General features: G+C 38.6%; 1 protein-coding gene across 1 annotated transcript in view; it reads right to left on the bottom strand.

Annotated features, from left to right (window-relative positions):
* dmxl2 (Dmx-like 2) overlaps positions 1 to 19,864 on the bottom strand; it is a 103,731-nt gene that overhangs the window by 64,653 nt on the left and 19,214 nt on the right. Inside the window, 5 exon segments of the mRNA XM_073851102.1 lie at positions 1,268 to 1,530; positions 1,605 to 1,880; positions 5,292 to 5,466; positions 15,494 to 15,671; positions 17,961 to 18,133. Of these exon segments, the coding sequence (XP_073707203.1) occupies positions 1,268 to 1,530; positions 1,605 to 1,880; positions 5,292 to 5,466; positions 15,494 to 15,671; positions 17,961 to 18,133 (1,065 nt within the window).

The following is a 19,864-nucleotide window of genomic DNA, read 5'->3' as shown; positions in this document are numbered from 1 at the left end:
ACTGACCATTTTTAACATTCTAGTAGACATTATAGCCTAACAAAAAAAATTTAATCTTGTAAAATCTTATTCTTTGGGCATTTTTTAGACCCCCTTCTTGAATCATGTGTTTTTAATGTACAAATAAATGCAGCCTTGCTGAGCAGAAGAGACTTTTTTTCTGAACACTAGGTGTGAATGTTATAATAAATGTATTAATAGAGCTGCTGTAATTAATTCATTATTGTAATGACAATATTAACATTTATGAATGTTGACTTTTATTTTGGCGGAAACCCACAAGAAGACCTCAGTACTTCTTGTTGTTAACAGGAGCAGATTTATGAATGATTCTCATCACGCAGATTTATATGTTTACATGCAATTTAGTGTCAATGGTGTTTATTAATAATCAGTGTTGGGGAAAGTTACTTTTAAAAGTAATGCATTACAATATTGAGTTAATCCTTAAAAAAGTAACTAATTATGTTAGTTTCTTTTTATGGAAAGTAATGCGTTACGTTACTTTTGCGTTACTTTTTAAATCTGGGCAGGGCTTGCTTGTTTGTTTTTAATATAAAAAGTTCTATTTTTGGCAAATGTAAAAACCTTTTTACACTAAAAGCCTCAGGCTTAGAGAAACGTAAATTCACGTCTGTAAAGTAGACCAACAGTAGAAAAAATGTCAACTCTTCAGCAATAAAAAAAAAAAAAACAGTAAAAAAAATGTTAGATTATCTTGAGTCATTTTTGCTTATTAGGATCATCGAAGGTCGGCAGCAAAGACATCGGTTAATAAAATGGATTAAATACATAAAGGATATTTGTATTATTTAACATATTTAATTATTGCAGGTTTGCATTGAATTTCAGTGTTTTTATTCATTTTGAAGAACACTGTATCTGTTTTTTAGTGAGTGAGATGAATTAAAGCATGTTCACATTTATTCTAGAACTAAAGTAACATCTTACTCACAATTTCTCTCAACATGAGGACAGGAGAGCTTTTAATCAATAAATGAGGGGAAAAGTATCTGGTGTTACTGATTTGGAAAAGTAACTCAATTAAAAAGTAATGCATTACTTTACTAGTTACTTGAAAAAGTATTATTATTAAGTAACTTGCATTAAGAAATGCATCACCCCAAACACTGTTAATAAATGTGAATGATTTATTAAATAAACCTTTTTTCGTTTTTGGCTCAGTAAAAATTTTAAATTTGGTTTCTGGAAATAAAATCATTTTGATTTATCCGTTGTCATAATTTCTTCTGAATGAGCATCTTACCTGAACCTGTCTGAATATCCCAGGTATGAACTCATCCAGGTACTTGACGTGCCAGACGAGGAAGGATCCGTCGTGTGGGTGAATAGTGAAGAGCATGTCCGGACTCTTGTTCCACTCCAGGATGAGACTCTCCAGCTTCCGATCCAGCAAAACAGAGGGGAGAGGAACACTGCTGCTCGAACCTGGAGAAGAGGCCTTAGTGCTGCCCTCCTGATCTCCCTCCTCATGCTCTGATGAGCCCTTATCAGACATCTCATCCAGATCTAACATAAACACAAAAGAGCATATTACACAATATACTGGAAATATGTAGTAGAGTTTTTTTTTTTTTTATGACACAATGATGCCATAATTTTAAAAACATGAAATGTTCTTTGCAGCATCTATATGCTATAAGCATATTCAATACCAAAATCAAACTTGGCTGCCCCCTCCTGCTCAAAGTCTTCAGTGGGTTGTTCCAGGTGTTGCTCAGAAAGTTTGCGCAGCTGCTGCATGAACAGATCCATGGATGTGGTAAAGCTCAGATCTTTATTATTCAGCCAGTGAACCACAAACCCTCCGCTGACGTCCTCAGAGAACAAGCCTGATCCAGCCAGCGCTGCCGGGATATCTGATGACAGAGAGATAGTTTACGCTGCTGTCAGTGTGTGTGAATGCATATTTGTACATATGTGGTTTACAAGGTCTTTCTTTTTATTTTGAGAGGATTACACTTTCATTTTTTAACCCCACATATAATATGTGACCCTGGACCACAAAACCAGCCATAAGGTTAAATTTTACAAAACTGAGATGTATATGTCATATTAAAGTTCAATAAATAAGCTTTCTATTGATGTATGGTTTGTTATGATAGGACAATATTTGGCCGAGATACAACTATTTGAAAATCTGGAATCTGAGGGTGCAAAAAAATCTAAATACTGAGAAAATCACCTTTAAAGTTGTCCAAATTAAGTTCGTAACAATGCATATTACTAATCAAAAATTACATTTTGATATATTTATAGTAGGAATTTTACAAAAAATCTTCATGGAACATGATCTTTACTTTATTTCCTAATGATTTTTGATCATTCATAAAAGAAAAATCAATAATTTTGACCCATACAATGTATTTTTGGCTATTGCTACAAACATACCCCAGCGACTTAAGACTGGTTTTGTGGTACAGGGTCACATACGGAACAGAAACAGGCAATTTTTAAATAAATAATATTGTTTAGTAAGGTCTTTTAATAAAGCTTACTGTGCCATTTTTGATACATAAATGTCTAAGGCCTTTAAATTATAAACACGATCAACTTGGTAAAAAAATAAAATAAAACAGTACAATCTGCAACATGTCGTCTTTTTAGCAAGTAAAGGGTTATTTTAGTATATTTCAAAAAACGTCCTCCTTCATGTTGTGGTAAACATGCCTTTTTGCTGTGAAAACTAAAAAAACAAACGTTTATATTGTTAATATTTTAAAATGAACAATTGTGGCATTAAAGCAACTTGATTTTCCAAACACAATTTACTGTACTTTATTTTACTTATTTATTTTTAGGAAAAAAAAATCAAGTTGAATTCCTGGTCTTTTGAAAGCGTTTAAGAAACTTTCAAGGAACATTAATTTGTGCAACTCTAAGTCATCTCTGTTTTGCATTGCATTGCATTATGATATTATATTTATATCTGACTTTTTGGCCAAATAAATATCAGCAACTGCAAAAAATAGCATATTTATGGTCCGTTTGGGCCCTAAATAAAACTGAAATTCACATCAAACTAAAGTTCAATAAACTGTTCCATTAAAAAAAAAAAAAAAAAATCTTATTACTTATTACTATTATTTTATGTCATGCTTTACAGGGTTAAGCTGTTTATGAGGCTGGAGGAAGTGTCCTTATAAACACAAAATTGTGTTCTTGTAAACCTTGTTTTTAGGAGCACAATCAAAATTTTAGGAGCACCTTCTAATCAATAATCAAATAATCTGATCAAAAATTAGCCTTCCCATTACGAGGTGATATTTGACTCCTTAAAGTGATTTAAAAGGCAATTTTGTTTTTACCTTTGTAATGGCATTTTTCTAACTTTATTAAACATATGTCATCTTTTGTCAATTTTTATTATACTTAAGCTTTAAACAATTTCTAATTAAAACAACAGAACAGAAACAAGCAGAATAAGAATAAGTTACCGATCAAATGAAATCAGTATGAACAAAATTCATTTGTACTACAGAGGTGGCACCGAAAAACAGGTGTACTTTCATGTTTAATGAGGCTCAGAGGTGGCATGAGTGCAATCAAATTTATAAATTCATGTTGAGATTAACCTTTTAAATTTACAATTTTGAATACAGAAATATTAAATGATTTAAATGCCTTAAAAGACACTTTAAAACTGAAACTAAATCTGCCAGCAGGTGTAGGCAAGTCACTGATTTAATTACTGAATCATTCATTCATTTGATTCGTTTGAACGGCTGATTCATTCAGGAATAAACCAAGTGACTGTCTTTATGAATGGGAAATTAAATCATCAACTCACTAGATTAGTTTAAAAACGAACGTTCATTCATAAACAAAACAGCGCTGTGTTTGAATGGAGATGCGCAGCGGCTCAGTTGTGACTTGTTTCAGACCATTTTTGACAAAGAAATAGAGCAAAATCAGGCAATAGTGCTATGCTCAGACAATGTAAGTCACTTAAAGGATAACTGTTGCCAAAATGCAACCTGGGCTGTTTTTTCACTGTAAATGAGACAAATTTATATCTAAAAGCATAATTACGACAAACGAGCCGTTTTTGAGATTGACCGTGATTTCGTTTTGTGGTCAATGGCCGGTGAATGGGAGAACTAGGGGCATAACTTTGAGCGCATCAAAATCGATATTTTTACAACACTAAGAAGGCTCGACACACCATGAAACTTTGCTTGAAGTATCACCTGGGTCTCTACACATGAACTCCAGCATTGAGAACATTGTTTGTGTACACAGAGTTTACTAAAAAGAAAGGTTTTGAACAACTCACTTTCACTGTTTGAGTTTCCACTCGTCTTGCCAGTCAAGAAGTGTCCATCTCCGAATGCGAATGAATGGACTCCATAGGATGAAATATTAGGCTTATATGAGGCTCTTTTTACAACTAGAAGGTTGATATTGATTTTCACTTGCGACAAAACAACGAATTAGCCGTGCATTTATATGGAAATATGCTTTAGGAGCTATCCATCCTTGCATTCGGAGATGGACACTTCTTGACTGGCAAGACGAGCGGAAACTCAAACAGTGAAAGTGAGTTGTTCAAAACCTTTCTTTTTAGTAAACTCTGTGTACACAAACAATGTTCTCAATGCTTGAGTTCATGTGTAGAGACCCAGACGATACTTTGAGCAAAGTTTCATGGTGTGTCGAGCCTTCTTAGTGTTGTAAAAATATAGATTTTGATGCGCTCAAAGTTATGCCCCTAGTTCTCCCATTCACCGGCCATTGACCACAAAACGAAATCACGGTCAATCTCAAAAACGGCTCGTTTGTTCTAATTATGCTTTTAGATATAAGTTTGTCTTGTTTACAGTAAAAAAAAAACCAGCCCAGGTTTCATTTTGGCAACAGTTATCCTTTAATAATAACATCTGGTTTATTTAACTGTTGTATTAAATCAATATCTTGTTACAAACTCCCTTAAAAATGATAAAAGCTGTCACTCATCTTAGTTCATCACAATCTCACAAAGTTCCGTTATAATCAGTGAAGCTCTCTACACTGGACAATCAATCTCCTATCTACTTTGTTTATGAAAGGACTGGTGAGATATGTCTGTGATACATTACTCAACATTGCAAAAACAAGTAGAAACCCCCTTCCCTCAGCGCAAACACAAATGTGCTGATCGGGTCAGTCGCACTGGTGCTCCTAAATATTTTTCATAGTCGGACCGAGTAGTTTTCAGTCGCAAATGTGAGTTAAAGCGCCACACTGTAGAGCCCTGACAAGTAAGTGTGTGTGAGTGTGTGTATGTGCACCTGTGTTGGGATTGATGCTGGCAGAGATGTGGAAGTGGCAGAGGGCGTTGGCGTGGTGTGAGATGTGGCGGTGAGTTTCGTGGGACCCCAGCTGACTGGGCAGCAGCTCTGTGTGGGCCACCAGGGCGGACGATCTTCTGCGGCCCCTGCGCAGGTGCTTGAGGTGGTGGATAGACTGAATGGAGACAGACAATTTCTACCATCACAAACAAAATATATGTACAGCAGGCCAACATGAAAAGAAGAGCAGTACTCTCAGCTCCAAAAACACTGGGTCATGTGTGATTACAGTTTTTCCAATAAAACCAATGCAGAAAATGCAGAATCCATCTGGGTCTACAGATGGCACATAAAGACAGGTGTGTGTGTGTTTGTGTATTAAAGATGCATATTCATAAAAAAACACTGAAGGTGTGACACGGCTATGAGTGATTGCAAAAATTTTTTAAACTCAAATACAGGTTTGTGCATTGTGCAATAAAAACTCCAGAATTACTTTTACAAATCCTAACACCTTACATTAAAGAAAAAACACCTAAAATGAATATTTTATCATCATTTGTTAATCCACAGGTGGCGATTTCTGCTGGCACACTCTATACCCATTAAATACTAATGTTAACACAGGAAACATGTATAACAGGTGCCTTGCCGATAATACGGTAAATAATGTGTTTTTGTTCTCTTATAATAAAGTTAACTGCATATCACATTATTTATTAATACTTATCAGCGCTGTTCAAACCGGAGATTCACGTCAGAGGCCATTCAGCATGCTTCTGGTTTTCCAATTAAACCAAATAATCCACATATAAAGATGAAATCAACAGATGCTAAATTATATTAAATGAAGCCCATGTACATTGCGTATACATGTTTACTTGTAGATAGAGATTTACAGACAAAATCCTTTTTTTGTGACTTTAAAGCACACTGCCATGTACTAAATGTAAAAAAAACTCCATGAGATCATCAAAATTGGAGACACTGATAATGAAACCCACCCAAACACCTAAGTATTATCTGCTTTTTTATTTAATGTTGAAAACGACACAAAATCACTTAAAGGGGTAGTTCACCCAAAAATGAAAATTTGATGTTTATTTTTAATTATCAATGTATCGTCACGAGCCGCAGGGTTCAGTTTGGTTTTGTCTGTGTATGTTTTATTGACTCTCAAATCCGTGGATCCCATTGCCATTATATGACTGACAGACTGCAACAGTTTGAGTTAAAAATCTTTGTGTTCTGCTGAAGAAACAAAGACACCTACATCTTGGATGCCCTGGGGGGGTAAATAGATAAACATCACATTTTCATTTTTGGGTGAACTACCCTTTTAAGTATTAAATAAATAGGGGTGTGACGAGACACTTATCTCACGAGACGAGACGAGACGAGATTTTGGGTTCACGAGAACGAGACGAGACGAGATTTTTTTTAACTTTTTAAATAAATCCTCAATGATGAAATATATAGGGGACAATAGTATTTTATTCAACAAAAAACACAAAATGCAAAAAAAAAAAAAAATGTAGGTGCATTTTGATATGAACTTGTACTTTATGAAATTAAACTTATATTTTAATGAATTATATGCAGTAATAAAAATGCTGCATGATTCTGGGTAAACTGAAAAACAATTGTCTTTTATAAACTGGAGATCACGATTCTGAAGAAAAAAAGGATTAGAAAATTAAACAAAATTACATAATTTACTAGTGGTTCTGAAATAATGTTCATTGCTTAAGTCTGAAAAAAAAAAAAAAATGAAAGAGCCCGTGTCTCAATTAATAAAGACTTTCACTATTGGAATCTCTTGAATGTTTAATTCAATGAAAAATACTTTTTTTAACGTGCAGTTGTCGCCCTCTCCTGGTGAAGAGAATAAACTTTTCTCTACAAACGTGTTATTGTCACGGTTCATGTATCCGCTGTCTTCTCAGGTCTTGTGATTTGTTCGTTTGTCATGTGATTGTCACGCTCGCTCAGCTGAGTTGCCAATCAGCCAGCCACAGGTGTCCCTCATCACCACTGCCTATTTATACTCACAGCATTCTCTCTCCCTCGTCTGATAGTTTTCCCGGATCCCTCGTTGTGTTGGTTCGTCTTGCTCTGTCTGGTTCGAGTGTTTGGATTGTTCTGTCGTGGATGTTGTCGCTGTCTTCGTGTTTCACTGGATTCACCACAGCACTCATCGGACTCTCTCACCACCATCACCAGCCATCTAACCCCTGTGTCACCCAGCTGAGAGATCGCACCATCATCACTCTGTTTGTATTATCTTCAATAAACTGTCATTTCACTTCATCCTGCATTTGCTTCCTCATCTTTATTCGCACGTCACAGAACTATCAGACCACCAATGGAAGCAGCAGGCACCACCCCGCCCACTCTGGAGGATTACATGCGGGATTGTATCTCTCGGCTGGAGAAACAGGAGAAGGGCTCTGAGGATTCCGGTCAGGCCATCAGAGCTCTTGTGACACAGGTGTCTGAGCTCACCCAGCGTATGCGTCAATTGCAACTTCCCGCTGCGCTCGCCACACCACCCACGCCGCCCGCCCCTCTCGCTGCAGTCGGAACATCTGCTCTCGCTACCCAGCCAGAGCCCCGCCTTCCCCCGCCGGAGGTCTATAGTGGTGAGCCGAACCAATGCCGAGCCTTCCTCACTAAATGCTCCATGCATTTCACCTTACAGCCGCGTACATTTTGTAGTGAGGAGGGCAAGGTGGCGTTCGTGCTCACCCTATTGACGGGGAGGGCGGCACTTTGGGGCTCGGCGGTGTGGGAGAACCAAGACCCTTGTTGTGCCTCGTTCGCCACACTCGCCGCCGAAATGAAAAGGGTGTTTGACCGCGCGGTCTCAGGAAGGGAGGCCGCGCGGATGTTGGCGGAGCTCCGACAGGGGGGGAGTTCCGTCTCTGATTATTCCATCCAGTTTCGCACCCTGGCGGCGGAGTGTAATTGGAACGAGGAAGCGCAGTGGGATATGTTCCTGCATGGGTTGGCTGATCGAGTTCAGAAGGAGATCTACGCCCTGGATCTACCCGCCAACCTTAATGGACTTATCGACCTTGCACTGCGGGTAGACTCTCGACTCTCCCGAGCCGAGCGACGGGGATTTTCCGCTCGGCTCCCCCCTGGGGAGGGAATGTCAACTCGAGCCAGCGGCAGAGAACCGATCAGCCACACCGACGAACCCGAGCCCATGCAGGTGGGTAGAGCTCGGCTTTCCCGGGAGGAGAAGGAGAGGCGGAGGTCCCAGGGCCTTTGTCTGTACTGTGGCGCGGCAGGACATTTCGCTTTCAACTGCCCGGTAAAAGGCCCAGCCCGGCAGTAAATCTGAGGCTACTGTCGGGTGGGATCTCTGCTGAGAAGACCTCATCCACCTCGACCTCCACGCTCCTTCCGGTAAGGTTAAGATGGCAAACACAGGATCACATCTGCACTGCACTGTTGGACTCCGGGGCCGAAGGTAATTTCATGGACTATTCTTTTGCTCGTGCTAATCATGTTCCCCTCCATCCCCTCACCAACAGCATCGCAGTCCACGCCCTCAACGGTCAGCTACTTCCCCGGATCACCCTCACCACAGAACCCATCACTCTCACTGTGTCTGGCAATCACAGTGAGAGTATCCCCTTTTTCATCCTGGACTCCCCCCATGCACCTGTTGTCCTTGGACACCCGTGGCTCATAAAACATAACCCCAAGGTTGATTGGCAGCTCCAGTCTGTGTCTGAGTGGAGCGTTAAATGTCATGAGTCTTGTCTTGTCTCTGCTTGTCCGTCTGTCTCTGTTTCTATGTTTCAGGAGAAGGTGGTGGATCTGTGTAACGTGCCCTCTGAGTATCTCGACCTGAAGGAAGTGTTCAGTAAGTCTCGGGCTGCTTCTCTCCCTCCTCATCGTCCCTATGACTGTGCTATAGAGTTATTGCCAGGTACGTCTCCGCCCAAGGGCAAACTTTATTCACTCTCGGTTCCAGAGAGGGAGGCTATGGAGAAATATATTTCTGATTCTCTAGCAGCCGGGTTCATTCGACCCTCCTCTTCACCAGCGGGGGCGGGATTCTTTTTTGTGGGGAAGAAAGACGGATCTCTGCGACCTTGCATTGATTACCGAGGGCTGAATAATATCACGGTTAAGAACACCTACCCTTTGCCATTGATATCTTCAGCCTTCGAGAGGTTGCAGGGAGCGTCGGTCTTCACTAAATTGGATTTAAGAAACGCATATCATTTGGTCCGCATCAGGAGGGGAGATGAATGGAAGACCGCCTTTAATACCCCCAGGGGGCACTTTGAATACTTGGTCATGCCCTTCGGCTTGTCCAACTCCCCAGGGGTCTTTCAAGCACTCGTCAATGACGTACTGCGAGACATGGTCGATCAGTTCATATATGTCTACCTGGATGACATATTGATTTTTTCTTCGTCTCTCCAGGAACATGTGCAGCAGGTACGACGAGTGCTTCAGAGGCTGTTAGAGAATGGGCTTTTTGTCAAGGCGGAGAAATGCGTTTTTCATGCACAGTCTGTTCCTTTTCTAGGGTACATCTTGTCGCCTGAGGGGGTGCGCGTGGATCCAGAGAAGGTAAAGGCTGTGGTAGATTGGCCAACCCCGGATTCCCGCAAGGCCCTGCAGAGGTTCCTTGGGTTCGCCAATTTTTACCGACGCTTTGTTCGTAATTACAGCCAGCTAGCCGCACCTCTGACTGCCTTAACCTCTTCCAAGACGACGTTCAGGTGGTCAGACGCAGCTAATGCTGCGTTTGCCAAACTGAAAGGCCGCTTCGTTTCGGCTCCCATCTTAATTACCCCTGATCCATCACGTCAGTTTGTGGTGGAGGTTGACGCATCAGAGGTGGGGGTTGGCGCGGTCCTGTCCCAGCGCTCAACCACAGACGACAAAATGCATCCTTGCGCGTTTTACTCTCATCGTTTATCCCCTGCAGAATCGAATTATGATATTGGTAATCGAGAGTTGTTGGCAGTCAAGTTGGCATTAGAAGAATGGCGTCATTGGCTTGAGGGGTCGGGGGTACCTTTCATTGTATGGACCGATCACAAAAACCTCGAATACATTAGAACGGCTAAAAGATTGAACTCTAGGCAGGCTCGGTGGGCTCTGTTTTTCGGACGTTTTGATTTTACTCTCTCGTACCGCCCGGGTTCCAAAAACGTTAAACCCGATTCTTTGTCGCGTATTTTTGACCATTCCGATCGCCCGTCCACTCCCGAGAGTATTTTTCCTGAGACGCTTATCGTTTCAACTCTCACATGGGAGGTCGAATCGAAGGTAAAAACAGCCTTAGAAGGGGTAACGCCTCCGCCCGCTTGCCCACCGAATCGGTTATTTGTGCCAGAGGAATTACGGTCCGAGGTTATTCAGTGGGGACATTGTTCTAATGTAGCATGTCATCCAGGAGTCAATCGAACCTTACATTTGGTCAAGCAACGATTTTGGTGGCCCCTTATGGCTCGTGACGTTCGCAGTTTTGTTTTGGCTTGCTCGGTTTGTGCTATTGGTAAGACTTCTAATAGACCTCCAGATGGGCTCCTTCAACCGCTGCCGGTACCTTCGAGACCCTGGTCCCATATTGCGCTAGATTTTGTTACCGCCCTCCCGCCCTCCCAGGGCAACACGGTAGTTTTGACCGTGGTGGACCGGTTCTCGAAGGCTGCCCACTTTATTCCCTTGCCCAAATTACCCTCAGCCAAGGAAACAGCGGTGACTGTGGTGGATCACGTCTTTCGGTTACATGGCCTCCCGACAGACGTGGTCTCCGACAGGGGACCCCAGTTTGTGTCCAAATTTTGGCAAGAATTTTGTAAATTACTGGGGGCTACTGTTAGTCTATCTTCAGGGTTCCATCCACAAACCAATGGTCAAACCGAGAGAGCCAACCAAGATCTGGAAAGGGCGTTACGTTGCGTGGTCTCCAGAAATCCTTCCTCCTGGAGCCAACAACTCTCGATGGTGGAGTATGCCCACAATTCATTACCAGTATCATCCACGGGCCTATCTCCGTTTCAGTGTAGCTTAGGTTACCAGCCACCTATTTTTCCTAGTCTGGAATCCGAAGTCGTGGTCCCCTCTGCTCACGCCTTCGTCCAGAGGTGCCATCACACCTGGACTAGAGCCCGTGAGGCTCTACTCCGGGTGGGAGCGCGCACCAAGGCCAAGGCCGATCGCCACCGGTCAAAGCCTCCCGTATACGTCGTCGGTTCTAAAGTGTGGCTTTCTACTAAGAACATTCCGCTCCGCTCCGTTTCTAATAAGCTTGCTCCCAAATTTATTGGCCCGTTTCCTGTCACCAAGATCATTAGTCCGGTGGCAGTCCGCCTCAAACTTCCTCCAGTATACAGGAGAATTCATCCCGTCTTTCATGTCTCCAAAATTAAGCCAGTGTTTTTTGCACGTATTAATCCGCCAGCCCCGGTTCCCCCACCGCCGCGACTCGTAGACGGGGAACCAACCTATTCGGTTAATCGCATTCTGGACTCTAGGCGGAGGGGACGAGGATTTCAGTACTTGGTGGACTGGGAAGGTTACGGTCCGGAGGAGAGAAGTTGGGTGCCTGCCAGAGACATCCTGGATCACTCTCTTATCGATGATTTCAATCGACAGGTTGCAGAATCTGGGAACGTCAGGAGACGTTCCTAGAGGAAGGGGTACTGTCACGGTTCATGTATCCGCTGTCTTCTCAGGTCTTGTGATTTGTTCGTTTGTCATGTGATTGTCACGCTCGCTCAGCTGAGTTGCCAATCAGCCAGCCACAGGTGTCCCTCATCACCACTGCCTATTTATACTCACAGCATTCTCTCTCCCTCGTCTGATAGTTTTCCCGGATCCCTCGTTGTGTTGGTTCGTCTTGCTCTGTCTGGTTCGAGTGTTTGGATTGTTCTGTCGTGGATGTTGTCGCTGTCTTCGTGTTTCACTGGATTCACCACAGCACTCATCGGACTCTCTCACCACCATCACCAGCCATCTAACCCCTGTGTCACCCAGCTGAGAGATCGCACCATCATCACTCTGTTTGTATTATCTTCAATAAACTGTCATTTCACTTCATCCTGCATTTGCTTCCTCATCTTTATTCGCACGTCACAGTTATACTTTCGTTTTTGATCGCTACTGTAGACAATAAGTGTTTATATCCAAACTATAAGCTTTTATCCCAGTACTTATGTTATTTAAATGTCTGTAACAAAGACATGATGATGATTATGTGGTTAAAAAGACTGTTTGTGTTGCTTTCTGAAACCATAGCAGTAAGAATGCAGATTTGAATGTCTTCAATAACTTTCACATCGGCGTCAGTGGAGCGTGAAACAGTTGTAATAGACAATGCTGAATCGTTGTCATTCATGAATAAGATCGCATGGGTGTTTGAATAGAGATCGTGATATTTATATAACTATTAGTCATGCAGCCCTAATGTAAACACTGCAAAATGTTTTGCTATGATATCGCCACGTTCTCGCGAGACCAGTCAGATCTCGCGGGACACATCGGAGTCTCGCGAGATCTCGTGCCACAAGATCTCGTCACACCCCTATAAATAAACTAAGGTCAATATCATAAATATCAACAAATCTAGTTCAGTGCTTGCTTGCCGTTCTTGGTAATGGGATGAATTAAACTCCATTAACTAGACACTCTAATAAGGCATTTGTGTGCATTGCAACCAGCCGATACTCGATGCGAGATCCACCAATCAGAGCTTCCGGAATCTCAATCAGCTTTTTAAATTGCTAAAAGGACAAGATAGCATCATAAAAGTAGTGCACATGATTCATCACACACTACAGTGTATTCCGAGTGGTCTACAATCATATCTGTCCAGATTTGAGTGAATAACAGACTGAAAATAAGAATGTTATTCACATAATGCTTTCTACATACAGGGTTTCTATTGATACAAACAAGTAAAATTTAAGACTTTTTAAGATCTTTTTAATACCACCCTATATTAAATTTAAGACCTAAACTTGCAATGGAAATACACATTATACTACATACATATATGTGATATTTAATGTGGTCAATGTAAAACGAAAACTAAATTTCATTGCTGTCATAAATTATATTTATTACTACGACATACAGTGAACTTTTCATATCAGCAGATAATATTCCACACAAAATATTTCCACAAAAGTACCACATCTCCAAGATTTTTGGTGGTGTAAACAATTTACTGTATTCTGAAGCAATTTTTATCAGCTTTTACATACGTAAATATGCATATTTTTATTTAGCTTTATAAAGGCCTATTTTTTAAGCTTTATGCATCACCTTTCATGTTAAATAATGACAATTTATAAATAAATTATATAGGCTGTTACCAGTCAGATTTAATAATTTACACTGCAAAACTACAACTGCAATAAATAATGTTATGAGATGAATGTTTTAAATACGTTTATGAATATATAAATAAGAAATGTTGGGGGGGAAGTGCATCATTTTAAACATACTAAACTACCAGTATAGGTGACTATATAGTCACTAAAAGAGTTGTTTATTTAACTGATTCGTTCAAAACGCTGAATCATTCAGTAACAAAACAAAAAAGCCGAGTGTTGCTTGGAGAACGTGCTTCTGCTGTGACCCTAGTTCGGAACTATTTTCATTCGTGAAATAGAACCAAACTGTAAATGTTGCGTCTAAAACGTACATAACTTAATAACCGCTTGACTAACTACTTGTTTACTTTTCTAAAATCAATGTAGGCTACCATCTGCAATCGTGAGAATATTCAGCAAAATAGCTTCCTTGGTATGTAACTGAACTACATCATTTTATAAAACTACACATTTTGAATATTTACCTCAGTGCGTTTCTTTATATGTGCCGTTATGATCATTTGTTAAAGCAATAAGCCCCAAGAAGCCATGGTTTACAGTGAATTCATAACAGCTGAGAGGCGTTGTTAGAATCTGAAGACATTTTAAAACTTTTTAAGGCCTTTAATTAGGAAAATGTTATTTAAGACATTTTAGGGATCTGCAGACACCCTGTACATATTTGTTTTATGCAGTACATTTGTGGTGCTTCTATTTGTTTTGTCGCCCTGTTTGAAGACGTCCAATTTGTCTATTGCCAGCAAAACATGAATTACAGACAAAGAGACAAAATGAATTGCTTGTTAGTTTTTAGTTTACATGGAGACAAAAGGTAGGCTTCTGCTCACTAGCATGCAGCTTTCACACATCCTACTCATTGTGACAACTACTGAGGAGAATATCTGGTGGCATTTGACAATAAACGGCAATACAATTTAATAACAGACATTTATTTGCATTTGCATTGTGATTTTTGTCTGGATGTGATTTTAGCAAATATGAACACACAAATAATGTAATTATTTGACCAAATTGCACATATGTGACCCTGGACCACAAAACCAGTCATAAGGTTAAATTTTACAAAACTGAGATGTATATGTCACATGAAAGCCCAATAAATAAGCTTTCTATTGATGTATGGTTTGTTAGGATAGGACAATATTTGGCTGAGATACATCTATTTGAAAATCTGGAATCTGAGGGTGCAAAAAAATCTAAATACTGAGAAAATCACCTTTAAAGTTGTCCAAATTAAGTTCTTAGCAATGCATATTACTAATCAAAAATTACATTTTGATATATTTACAGTAGGAAGTTTACAAAAAATCTTTTTGGAACATGATCTTTACTTAATTTCCTAATGATTTTTGGCATAAAAGAAAAATCAATCATTTTGACCCATACAATGTATTTTTGGCTATTGCTGCGAATATACCCCAGCGACTTAAGACTGGTTTTGTGGTCCAGGGTCACGTATACCAGAGACTACGTTAGCTAGGAACAGCTAATTTTATAAAGTAACCCTGCTAATATGCATTGAAAAAATATTCTTTATAATGCCTTGACTGCAATAATTTAGAATTACACTCTTAAAAATAAAGGTGCTTCATGATGCCATAGAAGAAAATTGTTTGTCTAAATGGTTCCATAAAGAACTTTTAACAACTTTACTGTTTCACAAAAGGTTCTTTGTGGTGAAAGAAGGTTCTTCAGATTATAAAAAGGTAAGAAAGAGATGGTTCTTTAAAGAACCTTTCACTGAATCAAAAATAGCTTTATTTTTAAAGAGTGTACATCATTTCCCTGTGTGTTGATATGCTTTTATGTGTGTTTCTGCATGCTGACCTCCAGAGCGTGCTGTATCTTGTCTTTCTGGGCGATGTTTGGCAGAGAGGAGCTGACGCTGGTGCTGTTCTCTGAGATCTGGCCCCCCAGCAGACTGTCCTCAGGCAAGAGGGTCTCACTCCACAGACGACAGATGCCATCCGCGCAGGACGTCAGCAGCACGTTGCACACAGAGCCCCTACAACACACACACACACACACACACACAATGAGAAACACACACAAACTCGGGTGGAAATCACAGTGTGAGTTAAAGGTGGGCGGTAACAATGACATTCAAAATGCTTTGCTATATCTACAATGCCACAGAAAAAGAAACTGTAGATGCAAGGTTGGAGTATAATTCCATAGTAATGGAAGAAAAAGTGTAATAACATACACTGCCACTCAAAAGTTTGGGACTAGTCAGATTTTCATGTTTTTTTTTTGTTTTTTTTTAAGAAGTTTCTTATGCTCGTCAAGGTGTTCATTTGATTAAGATTACAGAAAAAAATATTGTGAAATATTAAAAAATGTTTTTTATATTAATAAACATTAACATTTTATTTTTATCTGTAATTAAAGTTGAATTTTCAGAATCATTTCTCCAGTCTTCAGAGTCACATGATCCTTTAGAAATCATTCTAATATGCTGATTTATTATCAATGCTGGAAACTGTTGTGCTGATTAATATTTCTTTTGGAACCTGTGATATTTTTTTTCTGGATTATTCAATAAAAGGTTAAAAAGAACAGCATTTATTTAAAATCAAAAGTTTTTCTAACAATATACACTAGCGTTTACAAGTTTGGGGTCAGTAAATTTTTATTCTTTCTTTTTTTTGAAAGAAATTAATACTTTTACTTACCAAGGATGTGTTAAATTAATAAAAAGTGATGGCATAGACTGTTAGAAAAGATTTATATTTTGAATAAATGCGGTTCTTTTTAACTTTTTAACTAATAAAACAGAATCACAGGTTCCAAATAAAAATTTGGCAGCACAACTATTTCCAAACATTGATAATTCCAATATTAAATCAGCATATTAGAATGATTTCTGAAGGATCATGTGACACTGAAGACTGGAGTGACAGCTGATGAAAATTCAGGAATAAGTTATATTTTAAAGTATATTAAAATAAAAAACATTTTTTGTATTGCAATAACATTTTGCAAGAGTAGTTTTTTTTCTGTATTTTTAATCAAATAAATGCAGCCTTGATAAAAGTGTCTTGATGGCCATACAATTCAAGAGATTGGGGTAAAAATACCCGTGAATGAGATTTTGTCTTTTGTTTATATCATATGATCATATGGTAAGCAATATCCCACAAGTGCTGTTTTTGTCTTAAATAGCATGAGTGCAAACATGATTTTATACAAACATTCAACATTCAACAAATAAGAAAATTATTAAAACAAATCTGAACATAAAAATTCGCAAAATTTGATGTGTGATAAGTTTGTAATTAATCACCACATTGTGTAATAAATTAGATAACAAATAACTATAATCAACAGCCCTACTTAATATGTGACTCACTAAAGTCACCTCAGATCTTCTGAAATCTTTTAAAGCAAAAACCTTTTTTTTTTTTTTTTTAATTGATATATATTTTAGATATTTTACTTAAGAGACTATTTTGGGCATTGCTCTGAAATGCATGATCATGCGACACAAAAGACTTTATGGAGTTATGGCTGCAGAAAATTAATCTTTTACCATTACACAAATAAATTGGATTTTAAAATATTGTAAAACTTAAATTAAATTGCAATGTTTCATTAATTCATTCATTCATATATGTGACCCTGGACCATAAAACCAGTCATAAGGTTAAATTTGACAAAACTGAGATGTATATGTCACATGAAAGCCCAATAAATAAGCTTTCTATTGATGTATGGTTTGTTAGGATAGGACAATATTTGGCTGAGATGCATCAATTTGAAAATCTGGAATCTGAGGGTGCAAAAAAATCAAATACTGAGAAAATCACCTTTAAAGTTGTCCAAATTAAGTTCTTAGCAATGCATATTACTAATCAAAAATTACATTTTGATAGGTTTACAGTAGGAATTTTACAAAAAATCTTCATGGAACATGATCTTTACTTAATTTCCTAATGATTTTGACATAAAAGAAAAAACAATAATTTTGACCCATACAATGTATTTTTGGCTATTGCTACAAATATACCCCAGCGACTTAAGACTGGTTTTGTGTTCCAGGGTCACATATATAAAATTAAAATGCAGCTTTTAATGTTTTGTTCTTTCGATTTTTATGTAAAAAAAAAATGCAAAATCAGCTTTACATTATGTGACAAAATAGATCCCCCAACCTCCATGCATATCTATCTACGACGGTACAAGTGCGTTGGCAGTGTATCTACTAGTTGACATATTGTTACAAATACACAGTACATTGTCATACCACCCACCCCAGAGTGAGTGAAAGACTTTGTGAATGTGTTTGACATACTTGGGCATATATTTACTGGTTTTCCTCCAGGAGAACCCTGTGACCGTACGCGGATGCGCCAGATACACAAATGAGAAATGAACCGCTGGGGCCTTTTTATCAGTCACGTCTGGCATCACCACTGCAGACTTCCATCCTGTGGTGGGATACCACACCTTCAGCAGGCAGTCATCCTGAAAGAGAGAGAGAGAAATGGTTATACCAATGTAATTTCGCATTTTCACACTTGCTGATGTGCAAATTACTTCTCTTGTTCAGACCATGAAAATGAGACAAAACATGCAATTAAATTTCCACAAGAACCACATTTACACCAATATAGGTGACCCTGGAGCACAAAAACAGTCCAAAAATACATTGTATGGGTCAAAATTATACATTTTTATTTTTTGCTAAAAATCATTAGGAGATGAAGTAAAGACTATGTTCCATGAAGATATTTTGTACATTTCCTACCATAGATATATCAAAACTTTGGACATTTTTGATTAGTAATATGCATTGCTAAGAACTTCATTTGGAAAACCTAAAGCTGATTTTTCCTCAATATTTAGATTTTTTTGCACCCCTCAGATTGCAAATCTTCAAATAGTTGTATCTTGCCCAAATATTGTGTTTCAAATGATGTTTAAATCTCAATTTTAAAAAAAAGACCATTATGACTGGTTTTTGTGGTTCAGGGTCACATATTTGGACATTGAAGAAGGACAGAATATTTTTTGGGGACCAAGCCTACATTAGGACCACTGAGAGTAATTAATAATAAAGCCAAAAGAATACAACTTGCAACTTGACATTATGGAGTATATTGAAAAAAACAACAAAAAAAAAACATTATGCATAACATTACATTACATGATAAAGTCTTGTAAGTACGCATTTTGAGTGTGTTCTTTCATCTATTAAAATGCATTTAGAATGCTCACATAATTCAGAAAATGTATATATTCATATTTCATATAGTTAATCAATATCATACGAAGAATGCCGTTTTATCCTTCAAAAATCTGCATGACTACAAATGTAATATTGATTTTATAGCGTTATAGACAGCATATTTGCTGTTTTTGCTCAGTTTCGCCAACAAAAATCATTCCAAACACAGCCACAGTACTGTTTTGCATCTCTGAGCAACATGACAGTGTTTAGTTTCTGAAAGAATCAATCGTTTAAATGATTCGGTTCAATCGCTATCACTCACTTGCTGCCACCTACTGGCGGTTTTAATTTCACATTCAAAGTATCTTTTCACTTTTATTCTTAAAAATAATTTAAAATATAACTGCGTTAACATGAGGAAATACATCTGAAAGGCACTTCATATCAGGGTATGTGAGCGGAGCGGAGTGCGAGCGGAGCGCGGAGTGGAGCGGTGTGATTTTGAATGGAGGGAGGAGCGGATTTTTGAAAAGTCGGAGCGTCGTGGTTTTCACTCGCTCGAAGTGCGCTCCACCATCGCTCCATCATAAGTACAATTCATGCCAACGGTCCGTAATATAACTGCATAATAAGCAGGCATTCACATGTTAAACATTTAGCTTGATAGAGATGGATCACTCAAATCAGAAATAATGTGAATGGACATGAGCGGTAAATTATAGTTCACAAGGATTTAGTTTGTTCCATCTAGATACTGAATATATTCAGGTGAAAGCCTCATTTAAACATGTGCAGCACTTATTCACACGCAATCGCTGTGACAATAATGCATTAAAACAAATGTAATGGTATCCGATTTCGAATTATCAGAAATCTGTAAGAAATGCAGCGATCCATATGTAAAATAACTGACGAAAATGTAGTTATTTTCATTACAAACCTTGCACTGCATAAAGCAGTAGTTATACTCTTTTAATGCTGACAATGTTATTAGCTTGGTATGTGGTAGGTACAAAGTTTGCACA

Source organism: Garra rufa, chromosome 11 (assembly GCF_049309525.1).
Source record: "Garra rufa chromosome 11, GarRuf1.0, whole genome shotgun sequence".
NCBI lineage: Eukaryota > Metazoa > Chordata > Actinopteri > Cypriniformes > Cyprinidae > Garra > Garra rufa.
This window is presented reverse-complemented; position numbering and strand designations above follow the sequence as displayed.